The 25745-nt window shown below is 41.2% G+C and overlaps 2 protein-coding genes across 7 annotated transcripts in view; both read left to right on the forward strand.

Moving 5' to 3' along the window:
- The window catches only part of Spata31h1 (SPATA31 subfamily H member 1), a 38058-nt gene extending 20379 nt beyond the window's left edge, over positions 1–17679 (forward strand). The window contains exons 5-11 of the mRNA XM_074049012.1: positions 553–2315; positions 3441–9882; positions 10048–10130; positions 10380–10640; positions 10962–11492; positions 11703–17179; positions 17578–17679. Coding sequence (XP_073905113.1) covers positions 553–2315; positions 3441–9882; positions 10048–10130; positions 10380–10640; positions 10962–11492; positions 11703–17179; positions 17578–17679 — 14659 coding nt within the window. The remainder of the gene's footprint in view (positions 1–552; positions 2316–3440; positions 9883–10047; positions 10131–10379; positions 10641–10961; positions 11493–11702; positions 17180–17577) is intronic.
- Positions 17669–25745, forward strand: part of Znf512 (zinc finger protein 512) — a 28699-nt gene continuing 20622 nt past the window's right edge. For 4 of the 6 annotated variants that reach the window (XM_074049397.1, XM_020154665.2, XM_020154648.2 and 1 more), the window contains exons 1-2: positions 17669–17827; positions 18372–18430. In XM_074049397.1, coding sequence (XP_073905498.1) covers positions 17798–17827; positions 18372–18430 — 89 coding nt within the window. In that variant the 5' untranslated portion in view covers positions 17669–17797. Of the gene's footprint in view, positions 17862–18371; positions 18431–25745 lie in introns of those variants that run through there. The other 2 variants (XM_074049399.1, XM_074049398.1) reach the window with 2 other exon arrangements.

Genomic DNA, 25745 nt, shown 5'->3' on the forward strand with positions numbered 1-25745 from the left:
AATCCCAGCTACTCTGGAGGTGGATATTGGGAGGATCAAGGTTCAAGGCTAGCCTGAGCAAACAGTTAGGGGGACTCTCATCTCAACCAATAAAAAGCTGGCCGTGGTGGCATGCACCTGTCCTCCCATTTACAGGAGGGTCATGGTCCAGGCTGCCCTAGGCATAAAAGTAAGACCTTATTTGAAAAATAACTAAAGCAAAAAGGGCTAGGGGTATGGCTCAGGTGGTAGAGTGCCTGCCTAGCAAGTGCAACGCCCTAAGTTCAAACCCTAGTTCCACTCCCCACCAAAGGGAAAAATAGGAAAGCAGAAATAGAGAAAGTTCTGGGTTTTTAAGGATGATTTCTGAGTGGAAAGGGAATATTTTCCTCCCTTTGTTCTGGTGGAGGAATTCTTTGCATAAGTAATTCATGTTGGGAATGCAACTTTTCTCCCCAACTCTCCCTCAGACCAAAAATATTTTACATTTGAAATGGTCTTTCTTTTTCCTGTTCATATTTTTTCCTTTTTCTAACTTCAAACCAAATGGAAACATTTCTCTTTATTTTTTAGAGCAAGTCTTATGGAATTGGCTTTGTCTGAATTCCAGGATGTGACTTCTTCCTCCTCCTCCTCCTCCACCACCTCCTCTTCCTCTATTCTTGTGGCTCAGGAGGCTCTTCTACCTTGTCGTTACTGTAAGAAGGCAAAGCATTCTACTGACCACAGCATCTCTTCTGAATCATCAAGCAGCAGCTCAGGCCTGTCATATCTTCCTATCATTTCCAAAGAAACACGTTGGCGATTTCGGAGCAAAAGTTTACCTGTTTTCCCCCAAAAGCAACCGTCTGTGTTCAGGAACCAAAGCACATCATTGCCTGCTTTTCAGCTGATAGAACCTGAGAAATCAGAACTTTTTCAGAATTTGGCAGCTCTTTCACACTTCCACCCTCAAAACTCTTTTATTAACTCTATTTTTGAACCCCTAAATCTCTGCAAACAACAAGAGAAGACAAAAGATAAGAAAAAGAGTAAGAGTCAATTGGTATCAGACCATGGGCCAAGTTCCATTTCAAATGAGAGATCGCGACTCCCAGAGTGGGCTCCACTCAGGCTCTCTCCTTTGGCTAGAGGGGAGCTAGAAGGGCATATGTCTTGGAAGGTTTGTACTTTGCGGGAACAAACAATGCCTCTGCCTGTGAAGGAATCATGGACGATGATTGAACCAGAGAACCCTCAAACCCAGTATTCTCTGCCCATTCCTCAAAGCACTGAGCAAAATACCAACAATAAATCCCCAGACCTTTCATCATTTCAGCTCCTTGCAACTACTGGAGTAGAATCTGGATTTAAAAAGACAGAAACAAAAAAATCAAAGTCATTGATCTCAAGTAGGCAGTTACAATGTGGTAGTGATTCCCAAGTTGTTGAGTCCAAGTCTTCAGTTACGTCAAGGGGCACTCCACCTCTGAAAAGTTCGGAAGTTAACATAATTCCAGAAGAAGCCACTTTATTAAAGAAGGACCCAAAACATGTGCTAGAGCTTAGTATAGGGCAGAGGGTCCTAAGTGTTCCAGAAAAAAGGACACAACAGCATAAGGCACTAGTGACTAATGTGGAGCTGACCCCAAGGCTACCACATCAAGTCACAGACAGTATGAAAGTAACTCCATTGGCATTACTCCAGGTTATGGATTCAATGGGGATGATTCCAGAATCACATTCAGAAGTGACAGAATCTGTGGGTTTGTTTCCAAACCCATCAAATCAAGTTTTGAAACCAATGAAAGCCACAGAAACAGTGTGTAAAACCCCTAAAACACCAAATCAAGTAATTGAATCAAAGAAGGTAACCCCAAGTTGTCAGCACCAAGTTTTGGAATCAAAGAGTATGACCTCAAGAATGAATCAAGTCACAGATAATGTGAAGGTAACTCCTGTGGCATTGCTTGAAGTCATGAATTCTATGGGGGTGATCAACAAATCATATCCACATGTCGTAGAATCAGTGAGACAGACCTCAAGGCCACAATATCAAGCCATGGAGTCAGTGAAGATGGACCCATTGTTGAACCATCAAGCTGTAAAGCCACAGCATAAAGTCACAGAACCAGTGAGCATGACTGCAGGGTCACAAAATCAAGCTATGGATCAAGTGAAAGTTACTCCAGGGCCAACACATCAAAGCACAAAACCATTTGAAATGATCTCAACACCATTACAAATCATGGATCACATGAAAATAACTCCAATGGCACTATTACAAGTCATGGATTTCATGGGGAAAATTCCACCAGCACAGCCACATGTTATAGAATCTGGAAGTTTGACCCCAGGTTTACCACAGTCTCAAACTGCAAATTTGACCCCAAAACCAACTCAGTTGGATAGCTTGCCTTGTTCTACTATTACCCCACTAAGAGTTGTAGAGTCTGTGAGTTTACCTCCAGAGCCACCACCTAAAGTCATGGAATCAGCAGGGATGATTCTAACACCATCACATCAATCTATACATCCTCAGAAACAAACCCCAGGAGCTCTGGGGTCACCCATGGGAATAATCATAGCACCACAGTCACAAGATGTAGAATCTCATGATTTGATCCCACAGCCAATATCTCAAATAAAGGAATCTCAGGAATTGACTTCTGGGTTACAGACTCAAGTGAAAGACTCTGTGGGGATACCTATACAACTTCAAGGTACAGAGTCTGTACCTTTAACCTCAGAACTGCCTCATCAGGTTATGGATTCTTCAAGGTTGACTCCATGGCACCAAGCCCTGGAATATTCAGGAATGAGTCCAAGGCAAAGCCATACAGTGATAGAAACTACAGAGTTGATCTCTGACACAAGGCTACAAATGAAGAAATCTGAGGAGTTGACACAGTCACGTCCTCAAATAATGGAATCTTTAGGGACAACCCCGGGGTTACCAGGTCAAACTACAGAGTCTATAGGAACAATTCAAAAGCCACTGCATCAAATCACAGACTCTGCAGTAATGCCTAACACATCACCACTTCAAGGTGTGAAATACATAGAGGCGAAGCCAATTCCACAACTTAAGGTTATGGATTCAATGATGCTATCCCCAGGATTGCAAACTGTAAAATCTGAGAACCTGATCCTGGAACCAGGTTTTCAAAGTATGAAATCTGTAGGCATAACCACAGATTTGGTTCCACAAATGGTAGAATGTGAACAGCTGATACCAACTATGAAATCTACAGAGTTGGCCCCAGAACTTCAGTGGCAGAGTATAAAATCTGAGGAGTTAGCCTCTATACCACAGATACCAAGTGAGAAATCTGTGTTTGGGGATGACCACACACAGTCATCCCCAGGGTCTCCACTTCAAGGTGTAAAACCTATCCAACTGACCCTTGGACCCCAACTGCAAAGTGTAAAATCTGCTGAGTTAGCTCCAGCACCACAGTTGCAAAGTAGGACATCTATAGATTTGATTACCAGTCCACAGTTTCAAGGTATAGAATCTGTTCATTTGGCTCCACCACCAGAATTTCAAGATACAAAAACTGTGGAGCTGACACAAAGACCACCCCTGGAAGATATAAAATCTGTGGAGTTGGTCTCAAAGCCATGGTTACCAAATATCAGTTCTGGTAAGATAGCCCCAGAATTATCATTTGAAGATGAGAAAACTCAAATGGCTGAAGGTAAGAGGTTAATTCCTGAGATTCAGGTGCAAAGCATGAAAGTTGGAGAATCCATCCCAGGTATACACTTTGAAGCAGTAAAATCTGGAGAGCTGGACCACAAACCAAGTCATCAAACTATAGAACCCAATGAATTGACCCTATGGCATCAAGTCTCAGAATCCTCAGGAATGATCTCAGAGCCAGGATATCAAGGAACAGAGGCAAAGTTGACCTCTGACACTTGTCATCAAGTGGAAGAATCAGTTGGGTTAACACAGTCTTCTTTAGGAATTACCCCAGCACCATTGAGGCAAACTTCAGAATCTATGGAGATAAGCTCAATATCATTCCAAGATACTCTGAAAACTAGGGTTCAAGTTGTAAAAGAGATGGGGGAGATAGGGGAGACTTCAGAATCACCACACACAATAAAAGAATCTCTGGGTTTTCTGCCTGGATCAGAGGTACAAAATGTGAAATCAGAGGTATTCACCTCAGAGCCACAGTCCCAAGGTATAGAGTTTGTTCATCTGAATCTAGAACCATGTTCAGAAGTTATTAAGCTGTCAGAGATACCACTAAAATCAGAATATGAAGATGCAGAAACTGTGGGATTGGCATTGCCTCAAATTGATAAGACCCATAGAGCCATCCCAGAATCATGTTCAGAAATAAGATCTCTGGATCTGACTCTAAGACCGGGAATGCGAGATAAAAAATTGGAATCATTAATGCAAAATTTGAAATCTGTTGGATTAACCTCTGAGTCATCCCCATTAGTAGAAAGATCAACAAAGTTAACTACAGGACCAAAACCACATGATATAGCCTTGACCCCAGGACCACAGCTTCAGGAAGTGAAGTCTAGACAAATGCAGCCAGAGTCACAATTGCAAGATGTGAAATGTGTGAATTTAATCCGACAGTCAGTGGTAGAATCCAAAAAGCTGAAACCAGAGCCACTGCTACAAAGTATGTCATTGGAGAAACTGACTGAGGCAGAGGCACAGCTACAAAGTGTGAAATCTGTGGATTTAAATCTAGGCCCACAGCTAAGTGTCAGATCTTCTGAATTGACTCCAGGGCCACAGTTGCAAAGTGTCAAATTTTCAATGTTCTCCCAAGGGCCACTTCTTCAAGGAGAAAAACCTGTAGACTTAGTCTCAGGACCCCTACATTATGGTGTAAGAGCTGATGAAATGACCCCAGGTTTCACAATGCAAAAAATAAGACTGTCAGATTTTATCCCTGGGCCAAAGCATCAAAGTGTCAAATCTGTACAGTTGCTTCCAGAACCACAAAGTGTGAAATCAGTGGAACTAACCCCAGGACCATGCTTACAAGATGTCAGATTTTCTGATTTGATCCCAGAGCCTAAGCATCAAGGTTTCAAACATACTCAGCTGATACAAGGAATTCAGCTTCATGATTTAAAATCTCTAGGGTGTATACCAGAGTCATTTTTGCAATTAAGCCAAGAACCACAAGTTGAAGATATGAATTCTGTTCTGTCTACTGAAGGATCACAGTTTCACAGCATGCAATCCATGGTATTGACCTCAGAACTACAATGTCAAGATGCGAAATCTAAGGAAGTAAACCTAGGGTTATGGCAACAAGATATTAAATTTCCTGAATTGACTTCAGGGCCAAAGCTTCAAGGTGTCAAATTTGGGGAACAAACACCAGGATCAATGTTTCATAGTGATAATTCTGTGGAGGTGACTCCAGAGTTAGGGCTTCATGATCCCAAATTAGCAAGGACATCTCCAGAGCTTCAAGATATCAAACAGGTGGGACCATGGCTACAAGATGTCAAATTTTTTGATTTACTGCCAGGAATTCAACCTCCAGGTGTGAAATCTTCAGAGTTAAGCTCTGGGCCACAGTTAAAATGTGTAAAACTTTTGGAGTTGACCTCACAGCCAGAGAGGCAAGGGGTTAAGCAAGAGCTGTTAGTGCCAGAGCTACTGTTTCAAGATGCAAAGAATGTATCAGGGAAGCAAGTGCCAAATATTGAAGGTGAAATTTCTTACAAGTTAGTCTCAGAGCCACAGATACCAAATGCAGAATCTATGGCTTTCACTCCTGGGATACAGTTACCAAATGTAAATCAGTATGAGTTGACCAGAACACCACAGTCACAAGGTATACAATATTCTGAATTAATACAAGGACAACAATTGGAAGATGTAAAACATGTAGCACATAGCCCAGTCTCAAAACTTCAAGGTTTAAAATCTAAGTCACAGCTAGAAGATATGACATATGTAGAGTCAACCCCGGGGTCACATTTGGGAGATATGAAATCTATGCAATTAACACCAGAACCAGAAACAGGAGAGGGCAAATCTAGGGTTTTAACACCAGGGCCACAGGCAGGAGATATGAAACCTGAGGAGCTGACTCTGGACTCAAAGCTTAAAGGTTTAAAATCTGAGTTGCTGGAAGACATGAAACCTATGATCCTAGTTCCAGGACTGTGTCTAGAGGGTGTGACATCTACAGAGATAACCTCAAGTTCCCAGTTGTTCGAAGGTATGAAATCTGTGGAGATACCCCTGGGGCCACAGAAACAAGATTTTAAATCTGTAGAATTCACCCCTGATTGTAAGCTTGAAGGTGTGAAATCTGTGATGTTGATTCCAGGTTCAAGAATTCAAGAACTGAAAACTGTGGAGTTAGACCCAGGTACGCAGGCTCAAGATGTGAAAGCTAGAGAATTGAAACTTGATCCAAAAAGGCAAGAGAAGAATTCTGTGACTTTTGCACCAGAGCCATTGCTTCAAGGGACCCAGCTGCAAAATGTGAAACCTCAGGAACTGACTTCAGAGACACAAATGCAAGATACAAAATTTATGGAGAATAATCCATGTTTCAAGCTGCAAACTTTAAAATATATAGAGGAAATTCCGGATTTACAGCTGCGAAGCTTCACATCTGTGAAACTGACCCCAAGGCTAACGAAGCAGATAATAAAGTCTATAAATAGAATGAGACGACGAGGGGTAAGAGGAAAAAAGTTTATGGATTTAGTCCCAAAGCAACAGTCCCAGGGAATGGTACCAGTGGATATAACTCTCGGGCCCAGACAGGATGGCCAGGTTTCTGTAAACTCACAAGAGTGGAAATTTGTGAATTTAGACCAACTGCAGAGAGGGTCTCAGTCTTTGGAGGTAATTCCAGAACCAAAATCCAAAGATATAAAATCTGTAGACCTCAATTCTGAGGGACAGGTGCAAGAAACGAAACCAGTTATTCAAAAGGGAAACACTAAAGGGTTCAAATGTGAACTACAGTGGCAAAGCGTGAAATCTCCCAAGGTGACCCCAGGACCAGAGTTGAATCAAGTGAAACCCTTCAGATGGACTTTACAACCACAGCTTCAAGGTGTGAAGACTATAGGGGTCAACAAAGAGTCATGTCTTGGGAGTATGAAATCTATTCAGTGGATACCAGGACCTGAATTCCAAGGTGTGAAATCTGTAGGGTTAAATCTTGGGTCACAACCTCAAGGTGTGAAACTGGCAGGACTGGAATTGTCATCTGAATTGACCGTAGGGCCAAAATGTCAAGAAGCAAAATCTGTGGAGTTCAGCTTTGAGCCACAGTTGCAGCCTGTGAAAACCTCTAAATTGCCCCTAGGGCTAGGGCTCCAAAAAAGGAAGATTTTTGCCTCAACCTCAGAGCCGAAGCTTCATGGTGTGAAAACTGTAGAGTTAAACAAAGAGCCGTGGCTTGGAAGTATGAAATCTATTCAGTGGATACCAGGACCTGAGTTTCAAGGTCTGAAATCTATAGGGTTAAATCCTGGGTTACAATCTCAAGGTGTCAAAACTTCACAATGGAAGTCATCCACACAGATGGGAGATACAAAGCCAGCCAAAGTGACTTTAGGGCCAAAACATCAAGAGGCAAAACCTACACAATTTAACGTTGGGCCACAGGTACAATATGTAACAACCTCTGTGTTGTCCCCAGGACCAGAGCTACAAAAAGGGGAAAAGTTTCCATCAACCTCAGAGCCACAGATTCAAGACATAAAAACTGTGGAGTTACACCAAGGGCCACAGCTTGGAAGTATGAAGTCTATTCAGTGGATACCAAGACCTGAGTTCCAAGTTATGAAATCTATACTAAATCTCGGGTCACAGTCTGAAAGTATCACAGCTGTAGAACTGAAACCTTCCATACAGTTAAGAGACATGGAGATATCTGAGCTGACTTCAAGGTCAAAGCTCCGAGAGATACAATCTTCAGCATTATTTCAGGAACATCAGCCTCAAGGGTTCAAACCTATTGATTTGAAATCTGGGCTACAGTTGAAAAGTATGAAATCATGTGACCAAACATCAAGGTCAAAACTCAGTGATACAAAATCAATGGCATTAAAACCTGAACATCATTTGCAACATGGGAAATCTCCTGAGTTGACCCCAGGACTACAGCTGCAAGAAGCAAAACCCTTAGAATCATCCCAAGGAACACAGTTTCAAGATGTGAAGTCTTTGGTGTTTATACAAGAGCCACAGCTTCCAGGAGTAAAATCTGGAATATCAAACCAAGGGCCACAATTACAAAGTGATAAAATTATAAAGCTGAACTCCCTACTACACTTGAAAAGTATGAAATCACTGCAGTTGACAAAACCTCAAGGTATGAAATCTAAGGAGTTCAACCCCGAGCCCCAATGGCAAGGTGTAAAATGTTCTAAGTTGACACCTGAGACAAAGTCCCAATACATGACATTTAAGTCAAACCCTAGCACACAGATGAAAGGTATACCATTTTCTGATTTGATCATGGGGACCAAGATTCAAGGTGTCAAATCTACAGATTCCAAACCTGGGCTAGACTTGCAAGATGTGAAACCTTCTGAGTCAATATTGAGGACAAAACTTCAAGAAATGAAATTGATGGAATTTGAATCAGGCCCACAGTTACAAGATGTGAAATCTAGGATGAACATGGGTATAAAACTTCAAGATGTAAAACCTATGGATTTTAGTTCTGCATCATACTTACAAGGTATGAAATCTTCTGAAGTGATCCCTACAGGAAAGCTTCAAGATGTGAAATCTTTAGAATCCAAGCCTAGTGCAAAGATTCAAGATAAGAAACTCAATTTGACCCTGGGAAGGAAGTTTTCAGATCTCCAATCTGTAGGACTGGACTCAGGCCCACAGTTACTAGATAGGAACCCTTCTGAGTTGATCATGGATATAAAACTTCGAGGTGCAAAATCTATGGAGTTTGGTCCTGGAAAACACCTTAGAAGTACAAAATCTTCTGAGGTGATGATGGGGACAAAATTTCAAGGTGAAAAATCAATGGGCTTCAAGTCTAAACCACAGATACAGAGTGAAAAACCTTCTGAGTTGATTCAAGAGACAAAACTTCAAAATGTGAAATGTGTACATTTCAATTATGGTCCAAAGTTACAAAGTGTGACATCTGAAATAATAACAGAGACAAATCTTCAAAATGTGGAATCTGTGAAGTTCAACACAGACCCCCAGTTACAAGATGTAAAATATTCTAAGTTGATCCTGGGGACAATACTTCAAGATGTAAAATCTATGGAGTTCAGTTCTGGATCACATTTGGAGGGTGTAAAATGTTCTGAAGTAATCCCAGGGACAAAACTTCAAAAAGAGAAATCTGTGGGACTCATGCCACTGACGCAAGATGTGAAATCTTTTCAATTGACTCTAAGTAAGGTACAAGATAGGAAACCTGTGCAGTTCAACTTGGACCCTAAATTACAAAATAGGAAATTATCTATGCTGACACCAGAGATACACTTTCAAGGTATGAAACCTATGGGATTCAACTCAGGGGCAAAGTTGCAAGGTGTCAAATCTGAGTCCATAAATCTTCAAACAATGAACTATACAGCAGTCGGCCATGGCTCAGAATTACAGGTTGCAGAACTCTCTCAGTTGGCCTTGGAATCAAAAATTCATAGTGTAGTACCTTCTAAATTTAACACTGAAAATCAGCAGCAAGATGAGAAATCTCATAAATTGAGCCAATGGCCACAGAATCAAAGTGCAATATATATGATATTCAATCCTGAGCCACATTTGCAACAAATAAAGTCTTCAGAATTATCCATAGGAACAAAGCTTCAAGATGTGAAATCTATGAAGTTAAATTCTGAGCAACAGTTGCAGGATGTGAAATCAGAGTTGTGCCTGGAAACAGAGCTGCCAGATATGCAATCTTTAGAATTCAACCCTGAGCCAGAGTTGCAAGAGAAAAGACCTGAGCTGTGCACACAGACCAAGCTCCCAGGTGAGCAATCTCTGGAATTCAAGCATGAGCTTGAAATGCAAGGTGGGAAATCCTCTGAACTGAATCCAGGGCTACAGACTCAGGATAAAAATTTTATGACATTTAACATTGGGCCACAATTACAAGGCATAAAATCTTCTGAATTGAAACCTGAACCAGAATTGCAAAGTATAAAGTATAAGGTGTTCTGTGATGGGCATTTTCAAGCTGTGAATTTTTCTGCATCCATTCCAGGGCCAAAACCTCAATATGTCAGTTCTGCTGTGTACAACCCTGAGCCATATTTGCAAGACAAGGATTCTTCTGCATACATTCCAGGGTCAAAACCTCAGTGTGTAAATTCTATTGGGTGCAACCTTGAGCCACATTTGCAATGCATGGATTCTTCTGAATGCATTTCAGGGATAAAACATCAGTGCATACATTCTACTGACAGCAAACCTGGGCCACATTTGCAACACATGGATTCCTCTGCATGCATTCCAGGGCCAAAACCTCAGTGTATAAATTCTACTGAGTGCAAGTGTGGGCCACATTTGCAATGCATGGATTCTTCTGCATCCATTCCAGGGTCAAAACCTCATTGTGTAAATTCTACTGGGTGCAACCCTGGGCCACATTTGCCAAGCATAGATTCTTCTGCATGTATTCCAGGGCCAAAACCTCAGTGTGTAAATTCTACTGGGTGCAACTCTGGGTCAAATTTGCAAAGGGTAAATTCTTCTGTATGCATCCCAGGGCCACAAATTAAAGGTAAAAACTCTATTGGATGCGACTCTGGCCCACATTTACAAGATGTGAATTCTTCTGCATGCATTCCACTGACAAAATTTCAGTGTGTCAGCTCTACCGGGTACAACCCTCAGCCACATTTTCAAGGTGAAAATTCTTCTGTATGCATTCCAGAATCAAAACCCCAGTGTGTTAACACTACTGGGTACAAACGTCGGGTGCATTTTCAAGGAATGACCCTTCCAGGGTCACAATGTCAATTCATAAACTCTATTCAGTGCAACCTTGGACATGTACAATATGTGAAACCATCTGAATTAACTGAAGTTTCAAAACTTCAAGGTATGAATTCATCTGAGTTGAATCCAGGGACAGAAATCCAAAACAAGACACATATAATAAGAGTCAACTCTGGAACACATTTTCGGAGTTTGAAATCTAAGTTGACTCCAGGGTCAAAGTTTCTAGGTGTAACACCCGTGGAATGCAACTCTGGGCCACAGGTACAGTGTGTGAATTCTTCTGAATTGAATCCAGGGACAAAATTACAATGTACAAATTCTATGGAATGCAAATTTGAGCCATACGTGCAAGGTATGAAAGCCTTTGAATTGATCTCAGGGACAAAATTTCAAGGTATGAGATCCTCTGAGCTGCATCCAAAGTCAGAGTTTCAAGGTATAGGATCTGTTGCATTTAACTCTATGCAATATTTACAAAATCTAAAATGTGAATTGACTCCAAGGACAAAGTTTCAAGATATAATACCAATGGAGTTCAACTCCAATCTACATCTTCAAGGAATGAATTCTTCTGAGTTGAATTCAGAATCGAAACCTCAATGCATAAATTCTATAAAGTTTAGTCCAGGACTACAGGTACAAAACATGAAGCCCTCTAACTTGGGCCTAGTGTCAGAATCTCAAGGTACAAAATCTGTTCTGTCCAACTCTGGACCACACTTGCAAGGTGTGAAATCTTCTGAGTTGCCTCCAGGGATAAAGTTTCAAGAAGTCCAATTTTTTAAGGTACCCTCACACCTTATGCAGCATAGTGTGAAAAAAATGGTGTTTATCCCAAAGTCATATTTTCAGGATGCAAAATCTCCAGAGTCGAAATCAGTGCCACAACCTCAGAATATGAATTCTTTAGGGTTGACATCATACCTCAGGTCACAATGTATTAAATCTGTGGTCTTTGCACCAAAGTCATGTTTTCAAGATATAAAATCTGTGGAGCTGAGACTAGGATCCCAAGAGCAAGGTATGAGTTGCCAACAGTTGACTTTAGGATGGCAAGGTGTAAAGCCAGTGATTTTAGCACCAAAGCCAGCTAGTAAGTTTTTATCAGGACCAGCATTGACTAGTGTCAAATTTTCAGATTTGTCTTCAGAATCACAGCAGCAAGGCATGAATTCTTTGCAGTTTACTCGAGAGCCAAAGTTGCAAAGTGTAAAACATGTAAAATTGTCTTCGGTGTCTCTACAACAAACTGTAAAATCTGTGGCGTTACCACCACGGTCACTGCCAGAAATAGTGAAATCTGGGAACCAAACTTCAAAAACAAGTAATCAAATCACAGAGTCCTCTGAAAGAATCCCTGCACAAGGGCATGAGTTTGTAGAATATGCAGAGATGATCCCAGAGCCAAGACATCAAGTCCCTAAACCTGTGAGTTTGATTTCAATACCAATTTATCAAGCCACAGAATCTTTAGAAATGACACAAGAGTTGACACATAAAGGCACAGAAACTCTAGAGAAATCTGTGGAGATGACTCCAAAGCCAGCAGTTAAAGGTACAGAATCTTCAGGGATGCCTCTGCAGCTAGATCTCCAAGTACCAGAATTTGTTGATCTTCCAGCACTAAGAGATCAAGGCTCAAAATCCTTAACCCCAGAGAAAAGCTACCAAGTCTCAGAAACTGTGGAGTTGCTCTCTCAGTCATGGCCTCGAGTTAAGGATATGGAGGAGTTATATAAAAAGGAAGTTATAGAATCTGAAGGGATGACCCCAGAATTCAAGTGTCACATTACAAAAGCTCTGGGGCTAACCTGTGAAGCAAAGCTGCAAGGGAAGCCATTTCGTGGAATGAACCCAAAGTCAGTAAGTCGAGCCACTGGATGTACAGAGAAATCTCCAAGGCCCTGTCCTCAAGTCATAGAACCTGTTGAGGTGATCTCTGAAAAAAGACTACAAAGAGAAGAATCTGTTGTATTAACACCAAAGTCATCACATCATGTCCCAGATTTTGCTTCAGGAATGACACTAAGACTACACCATCAAGGTCCTGAATCTGTGTTGCCCTCTGAGAAACCTACAGAATTGACCCCAAAGTCACAGCATCATGTGGGATCTTCAGGAATAGCAGTAGGGTTAGGACAACTCTCAGAATCTGTAAGTTTGACTTCTAAACTACAAATGGAAGAATCTCTAAAGTTGCCCCCAAAGCAAACAAATCAAGTTGTGGGATATGTAGAATCTGTAGAATCTGTAGTGCTCTCCTCTGAGACATGGCAGCAAGGGACGGTATCAACTGGGCAAACGCAGCCACAGAATCAAAGTATGAAAAATGCAGGGATAGCCCCAGCAGGACCACTGGATCAAATTATAAAATTTATGAGTAGTAGTCCAAAACCACTACAATTCACAGAATCTACAAAGACACAGTTTCAAGTTGCTCAATCAGTAGGGGTAATCCCAATTGCTCCCCAAAAAGTTGTTGAATCTGTTAAAGTGACCCCTGGGCCACCACTTCAAGTTGTGAAGTCTGTGACAATACCAGGACCAACCCCTCAAATGGCAGAATATATTAAGATGACTTCAAAACTACAAGATGTGAGACCTTCAGAGTTTGCTTCAAGCCTGTGGTTACAAAATGTGAAATCTAAGAAATTAATCACAGAGCCGACACACCAAATTTTGGAAACAATGGAGTTGACAGGGTTTCAAATTATAAAGACTATGCTAATTCCAGGGCCACTGCTTCAAATGGTAAAATCAGAAGAATTAGCACCAGGACCAATTCCTCAGGTTGTAGAACCAATAGGAGTTGACACAGAATCAGATATTGAAGTAATGGATTGTTTGAATTTATTCCCAAGGCCACATCTTCAAGAATTGGTAAATCATATAGAATTATCTCCAAGGCCAAATATTCAAGTGAAATCTGCAGAATTTACCTCACAGCAAACACCTCCATATGTGGAACCTATAGTATTGACTCAGAAGCAAAGACTTCAGGTCATAAAATCCCTAGGGATAAAAACACAGCATCCTCAAGTAATGGAATCTAAGGATTTGAACCAAGGACAGGTGTATCAGAATAGGGATTCTGAGGAATTAACACCGAAAGAGTTACAAGTAGAGAATTGTTTCTATAGGTTCCTACAGAGCCCTTCAATCCCACTCATTTCAAGCTCTGTTAAAACTACTGCATTAGGAGGTTTTTGGGATTCTGGAACGTCAGAAGTATCAAAACCTTTGGATAGGAAAAACCTTGGGATAGATATTTTGCAGCCTGCCATGTCCTATACAGTCCTTCCCTTGGCCCCTCAAAATCAACCCTGTGACAAGATAGTGAACACTGTGGTAGTGGATGTCATCTCAAAGGAAATAACTAAGAGGAAGCATATGGATGAATTAGAGGATTCTCTCCAGAGCCATTCTCAATATCCACCACAAAGCTGGAGATCAACTCCTGAGAACTTTCTAGCAGGATTAGAGGCTCAAAGAAGCTCTATCCAGTCTTTCCTGGGTATTCAACAGAATGTCTGGGAGAGTCATACCTGTAGACAACGACTTCCTAGGAAATATCTCTCTAGTATGCTAATGCTGGGCAATGTCTTGGGGACCATTATGGAGAAGAACCTTTGTACTCCAACATGCTTAGCAGAAAGAGCCACGGCAGGTATCTGTCAATCCGTTCAGAATTTATTTGGAGTTCCAGCTGAACTGATGGAATTTTCTCAGAGCCTGTTAGAGAAGGGTTCAGGTATTATTCCACAGCCTTCAGTGATCAAAAACTACATTCAGAGACATACTTTATGCCCTGGTCTTGAGAAAAGAATGGCCTTAAGGATGTGGACACGTGGCTCCACATCTTCCATAATACGGCAATATTCTGGGACTAGACTGGGAATAAAGAAAACAAAGTCAAAGCTCAATGATATATCCCAGGAGGCCACTCAGCACATACCTGTCTCATGTGCAGGGGGTCAGCTTCCTGTTTTAGTACAGTCAGAGTCTTCCCTCAAGATATTTTGTAATAGAGACAATCCTGTTCTCATGGAGGAGAGTGAAAACTCTCAGAGTGATTCACGGGCAAGGATTTTTGAGTCTCAACATTCCCTCAAGCAAAGTTATCTTTCTAGGCCCAAGAGTAATGTCTCAGAGCAGTTGCACCTTCTACAAGATCTGCAGCTAAAAATAGCAGCAAAACTCTTAAGGAGTCAAATACCCCCTAATGTGCCTCCACCTCTCGCTTCAGGCCTTGTCCTAAAATACCCCATCTGCCTACAGTGTGGACGATGTTCAGGATTTAATTGTTGTCATAAGTTACAGGATACTTTTGGGCCTTATCTTCTTATCTATCCCCAGCTCCACATTGTAAGTACTCCTGAAGGCCATGGTGAGATTCGGTTGCATCTTGGCTTTAGGTTGCGAACTGGGAAAAGACCCAAAGTCTCAAAGTATCGTGGAAGAGAGAGATCAGTCACAGCAAGGAGCCCTAAATCACCATCACGAAGGAGAGATAAAATCTATACTCCAGCTTTCAAGACTTCTACTCTTACAAGAGATTTCCAATCTGGTTCTTCCCGGTCTCCTGATCCTGTACAAGTCCACACCTTATCAGAGAGTGACTCTGAAAGTAATCAGGATGAAAAATGGGCTAAAGTGAGAACCAAAACGACCTCTGATTCAAAATATAAAATGAAGAGAATCACCAAGGAACTTAGATCACAAAGCCCAAAACTCTACACAAACAGTAGACCCACGATAGAGAGTCGCTCTAGAGATTTACCAGCCTCTTTAAGAAGGAAGAGGATTCGAGCATATCAGACAAGCACTGCTTCTTTAAAAAGACAACCTAAGAAATCTTCCCAGCCCAAGTTCATGCAGCTGGTTTTTCAGGGCCTACGGCAGGCATTCCAAACAGCACATAGAATTATAGCTTTTGTTGGACAGCAACCTGAGGACAGGAGAAAGCCAGACAACTTGTGGTCAAGCAAAAAGCACCATCCAAAACAAAGAGCCAGGGATTATCCCTTACCGAGAGATAGCAAAAGAGGCAGGAGGCCAGTTAAGCAAAGGTCAAGAGCTGCAACCACTAAGCTGGAGGACATATTGTGGGGAGAGGCATACCAACGCAGATCAGCTCAACAGTTAAAAAGGGGTAGCTCTAGTCAACGTAGACCTCTCCAACTTCCTGAGCGCACAGTTTCTCAGACAAGTATCTCTTTCCGAACTACCTCAATCATGCAGCCTTTGGGCATAGTTCGAAGTGCCAGTAGCGGAAGGGCAGGAAGAAACTTCCACAGAGATGACATCTCCAGCCAAGACTCTAAGAACTTTCCCAAAGCAGCAGTTAGACTTCGGGCCCAAGGGGGAATTCTTCCTGGTTCCCTTTTGAACAGAACCTTGAAAAATTACATTAAAGAGAAACACACACACAAGGAACAAAACCAGCACAGCTTCTGTAGTGAAACCCCACCGAATTCCTCTGAGAGGCACCAGCCCAGCCCCTCTGAGAGAACCCTTCGCAGTCTCTTTGAGAGGAGCCATCGCCATCGTTCTCGCAGAATCCACTGCAGCCCCACTGAGCAAACCCTTCACAGTCCCTCAGAGAGGAGCAGACGCAGTCCCTCTGAGAGAAGAAGACGCAGTCCCTCAGAGAGGAGGCGATACAGGGCCTCTGAGAGGAGCCAAACAAGTCCCTGGGAGAGGAAAAGAACCAGTTCTTCAGGAAGGAGACAACGCAGTCCCTTGGAGAGATGTCACAGTCCCTCAGACAAGAGCTATTGCAGCTTTTCTGAGGGAATCCCTTGCAGCCCCTATGAGAGGAGAGGGCCCAGTTCCTCTGGGAGAACCCATCGCAGTCCCTCTGAGATGAGACAGCGCAGGTCCTCTGCCAGGAGCCGTCGCAGTCAGTCTGAGAGAGCTTCTTACAGTTCCTCTGAGAGAAATCGTCACACTCCCTCTGACAGGAGTCAACACAGTCATTCTGAGAGGAGCCATCACAGTCACTCTAAGAGGAACCACCACAGTCACTCTGAAAGGAGCCACCACAGTCACTCTGAGAGAAGCCACCACAGTCACTCTGAGAGAAGCCAACGCAGCCACTCCGAGAGGAGCCAACACAGCCACTCTGAGAGGACCAGTCACAGTCCCCCCAAGGAGAGACTCAAGCACAGTTTCCCTAAGGAGAAGCCCAGACAGAGTTTGTCTAAAGATTTCAAGAGTTACTCAAACATGTCTCCTAGGGAGCCTACCAAAATATTCCAAAGCAGGGTAACTTTGGAGCCCCGAAGCTAGGTGAGAAAAGATTGCCCCTATTAAAAACTGTCTCCCTCAAGTCTTCACCTAGCTGCCCCTTTTCCTGGCTGTTTTCCTGCACAGCCACTGCCTCCAATTCCCCACATCCTCAGCAGTGCACCCTGTCTCTACCTGGCGGAAGGGGGACAAGAATGAATCTTGTGATTTCTCTAAGATCAATAAAGGGGCAATCATTGAACTCCATGTGCATCTGCAGTACTACTCTGGGGTGGGTGGGTCAGGGAGGGAAGGAGACAAGGTGTCAAGCAAAGGGATGGAACACAAGGATAGGGGTTCTGAGGCCAGGCTGTCTCCAAGCTCCGCCCCTTCGCTCCAGGCCTCCCCCTGACGGTCTCCCCCTGACGGTCTCCCAGGTCCCTCGCCGCGCTGGGGGCGGGGTCTCAGAGGCAGCCGAAGGGGCTCGTCACGTGACCCCCGCCGCCGCAGCCCCCTCGGAAGCTGCTAGGCGGAAGTAGACGTGCAAAGCGCGGCTAGGCGGCGCCGAGTGCACATCCGGGAGAGGCGAGGAGAGCGGAAGTGGCGTTGATCTGGCCGGAGCCCTTGGGTGAAATTGTTAGGCGTGGAGAGGGAGTGATGTCTTCCAGACTCGGTGCAGTCCCCGCCGTGAGTTGCTTGGTGTGGCCATTATGCTTTAGAGGTAGTCGAAGGAGCCGGGAACACGCGGCTTCTCCCTTTTGTCCCGTGCGGAGAATTGGTTTTATTAGAGCCCATCGTAGGCCCCACCCTTTTAGATCAGATTCACCAGCCCCCGTTTTTTTTTCCTACTTTTTTTTTTTTTTTTTGCCCGATCCCCGTCTTCTGGACTGAGTCAGTTCCTCGCCAGATTGCCATTAGCTTCCATTTCCTTTGCATCTCCAATGCCTCCCATATCCGTTGTCTTTTTTTTTTTTTTTTAATCTGTTTTAGAGCCTCTGTCTCGGACAGGGCTTTGAGAATGGAGAAAGATGAAGGTTCTGGTCTTGTCACCTGCTTTTACATTGTAGGTAAAGTACGACGGCGTACTTTTCCTAAAAAGTCTTGCCTTTTTCGGTTTAAGGTGGTTGCCCCGGGAGAGCGTCCCTTTGTAGGAACAGGGGGATTCCTCTCTTTGTGGTCAAGGTTCAGAGGTCCCTAGCACTCATTCACTCGTGTGCTTGTGATTTGCTAGACCCCCGGACCCACATCCCTTAAGCAGCCGAGGAGCGCCAGGATCGTGGGAGCTAAGAAGTAAGTGAGGTTTTCGAGGTCCTATAATTGTATCGCCAGCACTGATGGAAATGTTCTGTGTCTGTACTGTCCAGTATCATAGCCACCAGCCACCTGTGGCTTTGGGGCACTTGAAATGTGGCTGGTGCAACGGAGGAACTGAATTTTACATTTTATTTAATAATTTACATAGACACCTGTAGCTAGCTCCTGCTGGATTGGACAGTGCAGGTTCAAACCTAGTGTGGAGAAGGAAAACCTACCTTGCAAAACAAAAACAAAAAACCCGAAAAAAACCAAATTATACAAATGAAATGTGTGACTCAGTGGTAGTCCTGCATTTTTCCACACATCAGATTTGTGCTCAGAAATACATCGGTGAACTTGGAAAGGAAGATTAAAAATGGCTGTAAGAAATCTTTTCATTTTCAAGCTACTTGGCTGCAATACTGGTTTGTTGTTACTGTATACTGAATGTGTTAAATTTTTGCATAGTTAATATAAAAGAATAGTCCCTCATTAACTAGCAGCTCTTATTAGATGGATTCAGTCATTCAAATAACATTTAAATGGGAGCTTTGTGCCAGCTGTGTAGTATGTTAGGCTTACAGACAAAAAAGAACTAGCAGTCCAAAAGGCTAGACAGGCAAGTACATCAACACAATACAGTGTAACAAGTAAGTTTTATTTTATTTTATTTTTTTGCTTTTAGGATTTTTGAGGCAGGGTCTTGCTATGTGGTCTAGGTTGGCCTGGAACTCCCAGTGTAACTACAGGTCCTCCTGCCTCTGCCTCCCCAGTGTTGAGATTACAGGCATGTGCCACCACACTTAGCTTAGTAAATATTTTTAAATGGGAAATTAATATAGTCTTTGGGGAAGGGAGGTGATAATTTGGAAGGGAATGGTTATCAAAGCAGGTCATTCCTAAGCATAAGCTTGAAAAATCAAGGCATAATAAAATGAACCAGGAGAAGGGATTTTTCCCAAAAGAGAACAATTTGAACAGGTAAAAGCAGTTGATGGAGGTTGTGGCTCAACAGGTAGAGCGCCTGCTTAGCCACAAGTGTAAGGCCCTGAGTTCAAATCCCAATACTCTTTCCCCCCAAAAAAAAAAAAAGTTGTTGGGATAACAAGTAGTTCTATATCTCTGGCATGGAGGATGGGGAGTTTGTAGGGAGCTTGTTAAGAGGGGTTGGCAAGAGCTAGATCATGAAGGGATTTTACAGCATGCTAAGGTGTTGGAATTTTATCCTGGAAGGGAAAGGTCACTCTGGTAGCTTTGTGAAGGAAAGATTGGAAAGGAGCTGGAAAACTGGTTGTAAGGCTATTATAGTAACCTAAGAAAGAATGAAGAATGTGTAGTTGTAACTGTGCATCGGGAGTTATACAGTACAATATATAGGGAATATACATGATGATTAGAGTGAGAGAGGAAGGAACAAGGATGTCTATGGGTTTCTCGCTTTGGCAATCAGAGTCATTCACTGAATTGGGAATTTCTGAATGAAGAGCAACATTTGGAATGAACATAAATGGATTCAACCCCAAATGAAGAATTGGCCTGAAATAAAGAATTGAGAATCATCAGCTATAAAAAGTAATTGGAAAATGATATTTTCTTCTACAAGAGGAGAATATTCATGAGATCTTCTAGGGATGGTGGTTAAAGCAATGTTTCTCAGTGTGTATTTTGGTTCACCTAGGGATAATTGTTAAAAAAAAAAATAAGATGAATGGGCTCACATCCGCTAATCAGAATCGTTGGGAATCCTTATTTTTAACTAGCTTCCTAGAAGATTGTAAACTTTGAGAACCAGTGATAAGAAGTGAGACAGAGAGATGAGAGAATGAAATCATGGAAAACACCAGCCTTTTAAGATAGGTAGAATTAAAGAAGACTACAAAGGATACTGAGATGAGTTAAAAGACTTCTCTAATAAAACCTAAATATTTGCACCTAGAAGAATGAACTAGATGCTTTTAAAAATTCTTATAGGTCAGAAAAGAGTTGAAAATTATCTTAAACTTTTCATCTTTGTGAATAGAAGCTGAGACTTGTCATGCTGGTGAGAATAAATTATAAAGTCACTGGAATGACTTTAAAAAGTTTGTGCTTACTCATTGAAGGGGATAAGGGTATTTTTGAGTCTTACACATAGTAAGCAAATTCCAATACAGAGTTTCCTAAGAGGAGTCGCATGGGACTTGGCTCTTACTGGCCTTATGGTACTGTGAAGTCTTTATTGAGTAGAGATTGTTCCTTTTGTTTGCGATGGTATGTTTCAGCCCTAGAAGACTGCCAGTTCCCATTAAAAAATTTTATATCTTGGGCTGCCCAATGGCTCAAGTGGTAGAACACAGGACTAGCAAGCGCAAGACCCTGAGTTCAAACCCTAGCACTACCTCTCTGCCCCCACCCCAGTTATACCTTTATTGAAGTATGATTGCAGTACAATAGGCTGCATCTATTTAAAGTACACACTATAACCACCTTTGGTATGCATTTGTGAAACCATTGCCACAAGTAAGATGACAAACATTTCCATCTTTCCCAAAAGTTTTTTTGTGTCCTTTGCATCCATTCCTCCCTTTACTCCAGTCACTGTGTAGTGGTTTTCATGTTCTAAGATTTTATATAACATGTACTTGTTTTAAAAAAATATTTCAGGTTATAATACATACATACATGGAAATGTCACGAGGAAATTCCCTACGTAGCTATTTTAAATAAACAAAAATATCTTTTCTTTTTTTTTTTTTTTTAAGCAAAATTGGAGAACAGGAGGGCAGAACAGGTCCTGTGGCGGGGGGTTGGTATCAGTGGGAGGGGGTAGGTTGTAGGAGGGTGAATATGGTACAAATACTATGTACATATGTGTATGTACACTGTGTATGTAAATGGAAAAATGAGATCTGTTAAAACTATTCCAGGAATGGGGGGAAGTGGGATAAAGGGGAATGATGGAGGGTGAATTCAATTATGGTGTATTTGGCATATTATAAGAACTTTTGTAAATGCCACAGTGTACCCCCAGCACACAAAAAAAATTGAAAACAAGTGATTTCTCTCACTCAGAATAATGATTGTGAGAAGAAAAATAGTTTTTATTGCTGAGTAGAATTCCATTATGGATATACCTCAATTTGTTTAGCTGTCTACCATGATGGACTTTTGGGTTATTTTCAATTTGGGGAATTATATTAAGGCTGCTGTAGGAGAGTCATGTAGGAATCTTATGTGGACAGATGTTTTCATTTCACTTGTTAAATACCTAAAATGATTACCATCTTTGAGTCATAAGAGAGGAATATGTTTAATTTTAAAGAAATTGCCTGTTTTCCAAAATGTTTTATATTCATGTAATATATGGATCACTTTTTTTAATCTCAACTAATTTAATAGGTGTGTAGTGATTGCTCTGTGGTTTTATTTTGTGGATTTTATTCATCATTTACAAGTAATGATGTTGAGCATTTGTTCATGTTTTTATAGGTCATTTGTATATCTTTTTCAGTAAAGCATCTTGTTTACATCCTTTACCCTTTGACCTTCCCCTCCTTTTTTTTGTTGCTGTCCCTTTTTAATTTTATTTATTTTTGGTGCTGGGGATTGAACCCAGGGTCTTGAGCATATGAGGAAGCACTCTGCTACTGAACTACACCCCTAATTCTACTCACTAAAAACAAAATTGGAAGAGTGAATATGGTGGATGTACTTTCTTTCTTTCTGTCTTTTTTTTTTTTTTTGTGGTACTGGGGTTTGAACTCAGTGCCTCATGCTTGTTAGAGGGGGTCACTCAATTAAGATACAAGCACATTCGTAAATGTCACAATGAATCCCTCCTGTACAACTAATGTGCTAAAAAAAAAAAACAGGAAATGGATATAATTTTGAGGAGTACCATGCTAAATGCAAAAAAAAAAAAATTGGGTTGCATTATTATTGAATTGTTTTGTTTTTTTTTTTTTAAATAAAATCTGTTCCGGATACTTTCCTTCATCTGATATGAATCTTGAATATCTCTCCCCAGTTATGGTTTGCTTTTTTTCTTTTGTCTTTTCTCTTTTGGTACTGGGATTGAACCCAGGGCCTTGCACATGCTGTTTTTTATTTTCTTAATAGTGTCTTTTGAAAAACAAAAGTTTTAAGTTTATCTTTAAAAATATTCTATTTATCATTTATGTTTCTTACTTTTTTGGGGGGGCAGGACTGTTTTATAGTATTCTTTTCCTTTTTGTCTTTTTTTGGTGGGATTGATTTTTTGTTGTTTTGAGACAGATCTTGTTATATATCCAGGCTGGCCTCAAACTCTTGATCCTCCTGCTTCTGCCTCCTGTCTGCTAGGATTACAGGTGTGTACCTCTACACCTGTGTTATAATGTTCAAAAAAGTCTTGGATGTCTTTTTGTTAGATTTATTCCTAGGTATTTTATATTATCATGAATGGTATTGTCTTAACGCTACTTTCTAGTTGCTTGTTGCTAGCGTATAAGAATACACTTAATTGAGCCTGGAGGTTCATGTCTGTAATCCCAGCACTAAGGAGGGTGAGGCGGGAGGATTAAGAGTAAGTATGAGGCCAGCCTGGGCTACAGGGCAAGACTCTGCCTCAAAAAAAAGCAAAACAAAAAACCCACTTGACTTATGTATATCTTAACCTTGTATCCTACCACTTCTGCCACTTTTTAAATTCATTTATTAGTTCTAGTAATTGTTCTGTAGATCACTGGGATGTTCTTTGTAAGCAGTCATAATCAGCAAGTAGGGATTTTTTTTCCTTTTCTTTTTTTCATTGATGGAATCTGTGTTGCCCAGGCTGGACTCCAAGGCTTAGCTCCCAGAGTAGATGGGACACAGAGGTGCCACTATGCCTGGCTTTTCCTTTTTTTGAAACTAACAGCACCTAGAGTTTTCTTTTAGGGAAGGATTTGATAAATTCAGTTTCTTTTTTTTTTTGCTGGGACTGGAATTTGAACTAAGGGGTTACACTTGCAAAGCAGGCAGTCCCTAAGCGAGAATCATACCCCTAGACCAGTGAGCCACAAACAGGTGCTCCCAATCTGTCTCCCAAGTAGCTAGGATTATAGGCATGAGCCATCGGTGCCTGGCTTCAATTTCTTCAGTAGGCCTAGAGCTATTCAGATTTCCAGTTTCTTCTGTATCATCAGTTTTGATGAGTTGTATTTTAAAAATTTTCATTTGTCATAATTTGTCAATTTTTTGGCAGAAAGTTTTTCAAAGTACCCATTATTATTATTATTGTCATGCTGGGGATATAACCCAGGGCCTCATGCTTGCTAGGCTAGTGCTCTACTACTTTAGCTATGTCCTAGCTCATAATTTGTTTTTGTTCTTGTGCTAACTTTGAACTCAAGCCTTCCAAGTCAGTGGGATTACAGGCCACTACTCGTGGCCTCATTATTTTAATGCCTATATGATATGTGATAGTCTCTTTCACTTTTGATATTGTTTATTTATGGTATCTCTTTTTGATTGGGTTAGCTACACGGCTCTCAATTTTAAGAGCCAGATTTTTTGCTATTACCTGTTTCCTAGTTCATGGATTTATTTTTCCTTCATTGCTTAACTTGTCCTTTTTAAGTCGTTGATTTAGGTCTTCATTTCTAGTGTAAGAGCTTTTATGTTAGTTGCATTCACACATTAGATTGAGTGTATTTTTACTGTTAATCACTGCAGAATATTTTCAAGTTACTCTTGTTGCTTCATTTTTGACTTATGAGCTACTTAGAAGTAGATTATTTAATTTCCAAATATTCGTATTTTTTTGCTTTTCTTATTACTGTTAGTTTCTAATTTGGTTCTGATGTGATCAAAAATATACCAGTTTTCCTCCTGTTGTTTAAAGTTTATGGCCCAAAATGTGCTCTGTCTTGGTGACTGCATAATGTACACGTTAAAAGAATGTATATCCTGTGCATAGTGTTTGTAACTGTTAATGGCTAGAGCAAGGTGGCTAATAATGTAGTTCAGATAGTTCAGGTCTTTACTGAATTTATGTCTAATTGTATCACTTGCTAAAAGGGTGTCGCGTACATTTGTCTAAGACTGTAGAATTGTCTATTTTTTTCTCCTTAATTCTGTCAGTTTTTGCATTGAGTACTTCGAGGCTCTGTTATTAGGCACATACAACAGATAGTTATGTCTTCCTGATAATTTGACATTTTCATTACTAGGAAGTATCTCTTTATTTCTGGTAATACACTTTGTCTTGAAGTCTGTTTTATCTGAAATTAAAGTAGCCACTCTAGTCCTTTTATGTTTGCTGATTGCATGCTATAGTTTTTTCATCTATTTAGTTACATTTAGTCTATGTATGTCTATATTTAGAGGGTGTCTTTTGTTGGTAGTCTGTACTAACTAGTGGGATATTGCCTTTTTGTTGGCTCTGTCAATCTCTGATTTAAAACGTTTGAATTAATACTGATATGGTTGGATTTAGGTCTATCCTTTTATTATTCTCCATTTGTCCTATTATTTGTTCCTTGGTTCTTTTGGATTATTTGAATGCTTAGGGGCCCATTTATTTAAAACAATTTTTATGAGCGTGTATTAGTTGCACAGGGGGTTTTAGTATGACATTTCAATATATACCTACAGTGTACCTTGGTTGGGTACATCCCCATCATCTTTCTCCCTCATTCCTCTCCCCCTACCTAAAATGATTGAGACAGGTTTCATTGTTCTATTTTCATACAAGTATAGAAAGTACATTGCCCATATTCACTCTCCTTTAACCTCTACATCGTTCATCCTCCCCCTCTCCCTAGTTATCCACTCCCTAACAGACCTGTTTTACGTTCCTGTCCTTCATTTGTGTGTGTGTGGTGTGTGTGTGTGTGTGTGTGTGTGTGTGTGTGTTTTCCCTTCATTTTTTAAGTGTATATTTATGGTTCAGATGAGTTTCACTATGGTATTTCACCTGTGAATACATTCTTCTTCACTCAGATTAACCCCCTCTATTACTTTTCCTTACCCTTTCCCCCTACTCCCTATTATTCAACAGCTTTCAGTGTGTTTTGTTATTCTGTCTTCTTGGGTCCCATTTAAATTTAGTTTACTCTTGTATTGAGTTTTTGTCTATGGTTTGCTGTCTGTCTCTGTCTCTCTGTCTGTCTTTGTAGTACTAGGGTTTGAACTCAGGGCCTCACTCTTGCTAGGAGGTGCTCTACCACTTGAGCCACTCCACCAGCCCTTTTTTATGTTGGGTGTTTTCAAGATAGAGTCTTGAGAACCATTTGCCTGCACTTCTGATTTCTGCCCCCTGAGTAGCTAGGATTATAGGCATGAACCACTGGCTCCCTGCTTTTTTCTC

The sequence above is a fragment of the Castor canadensis genome, chromosome 12 (genome assembly GCF_047511655.1).
Source record: "Castor canadensis chromosome 12, mCasCan1.hap1v2, whole genome shotgun sequence".
Classification (NCBI taxonomy): domain Eukaryota; kingdom Metazoa; phylum Chordata; class Mammalia; order Rodentia; family Castoridae; genus Castor; species Castor canadensis.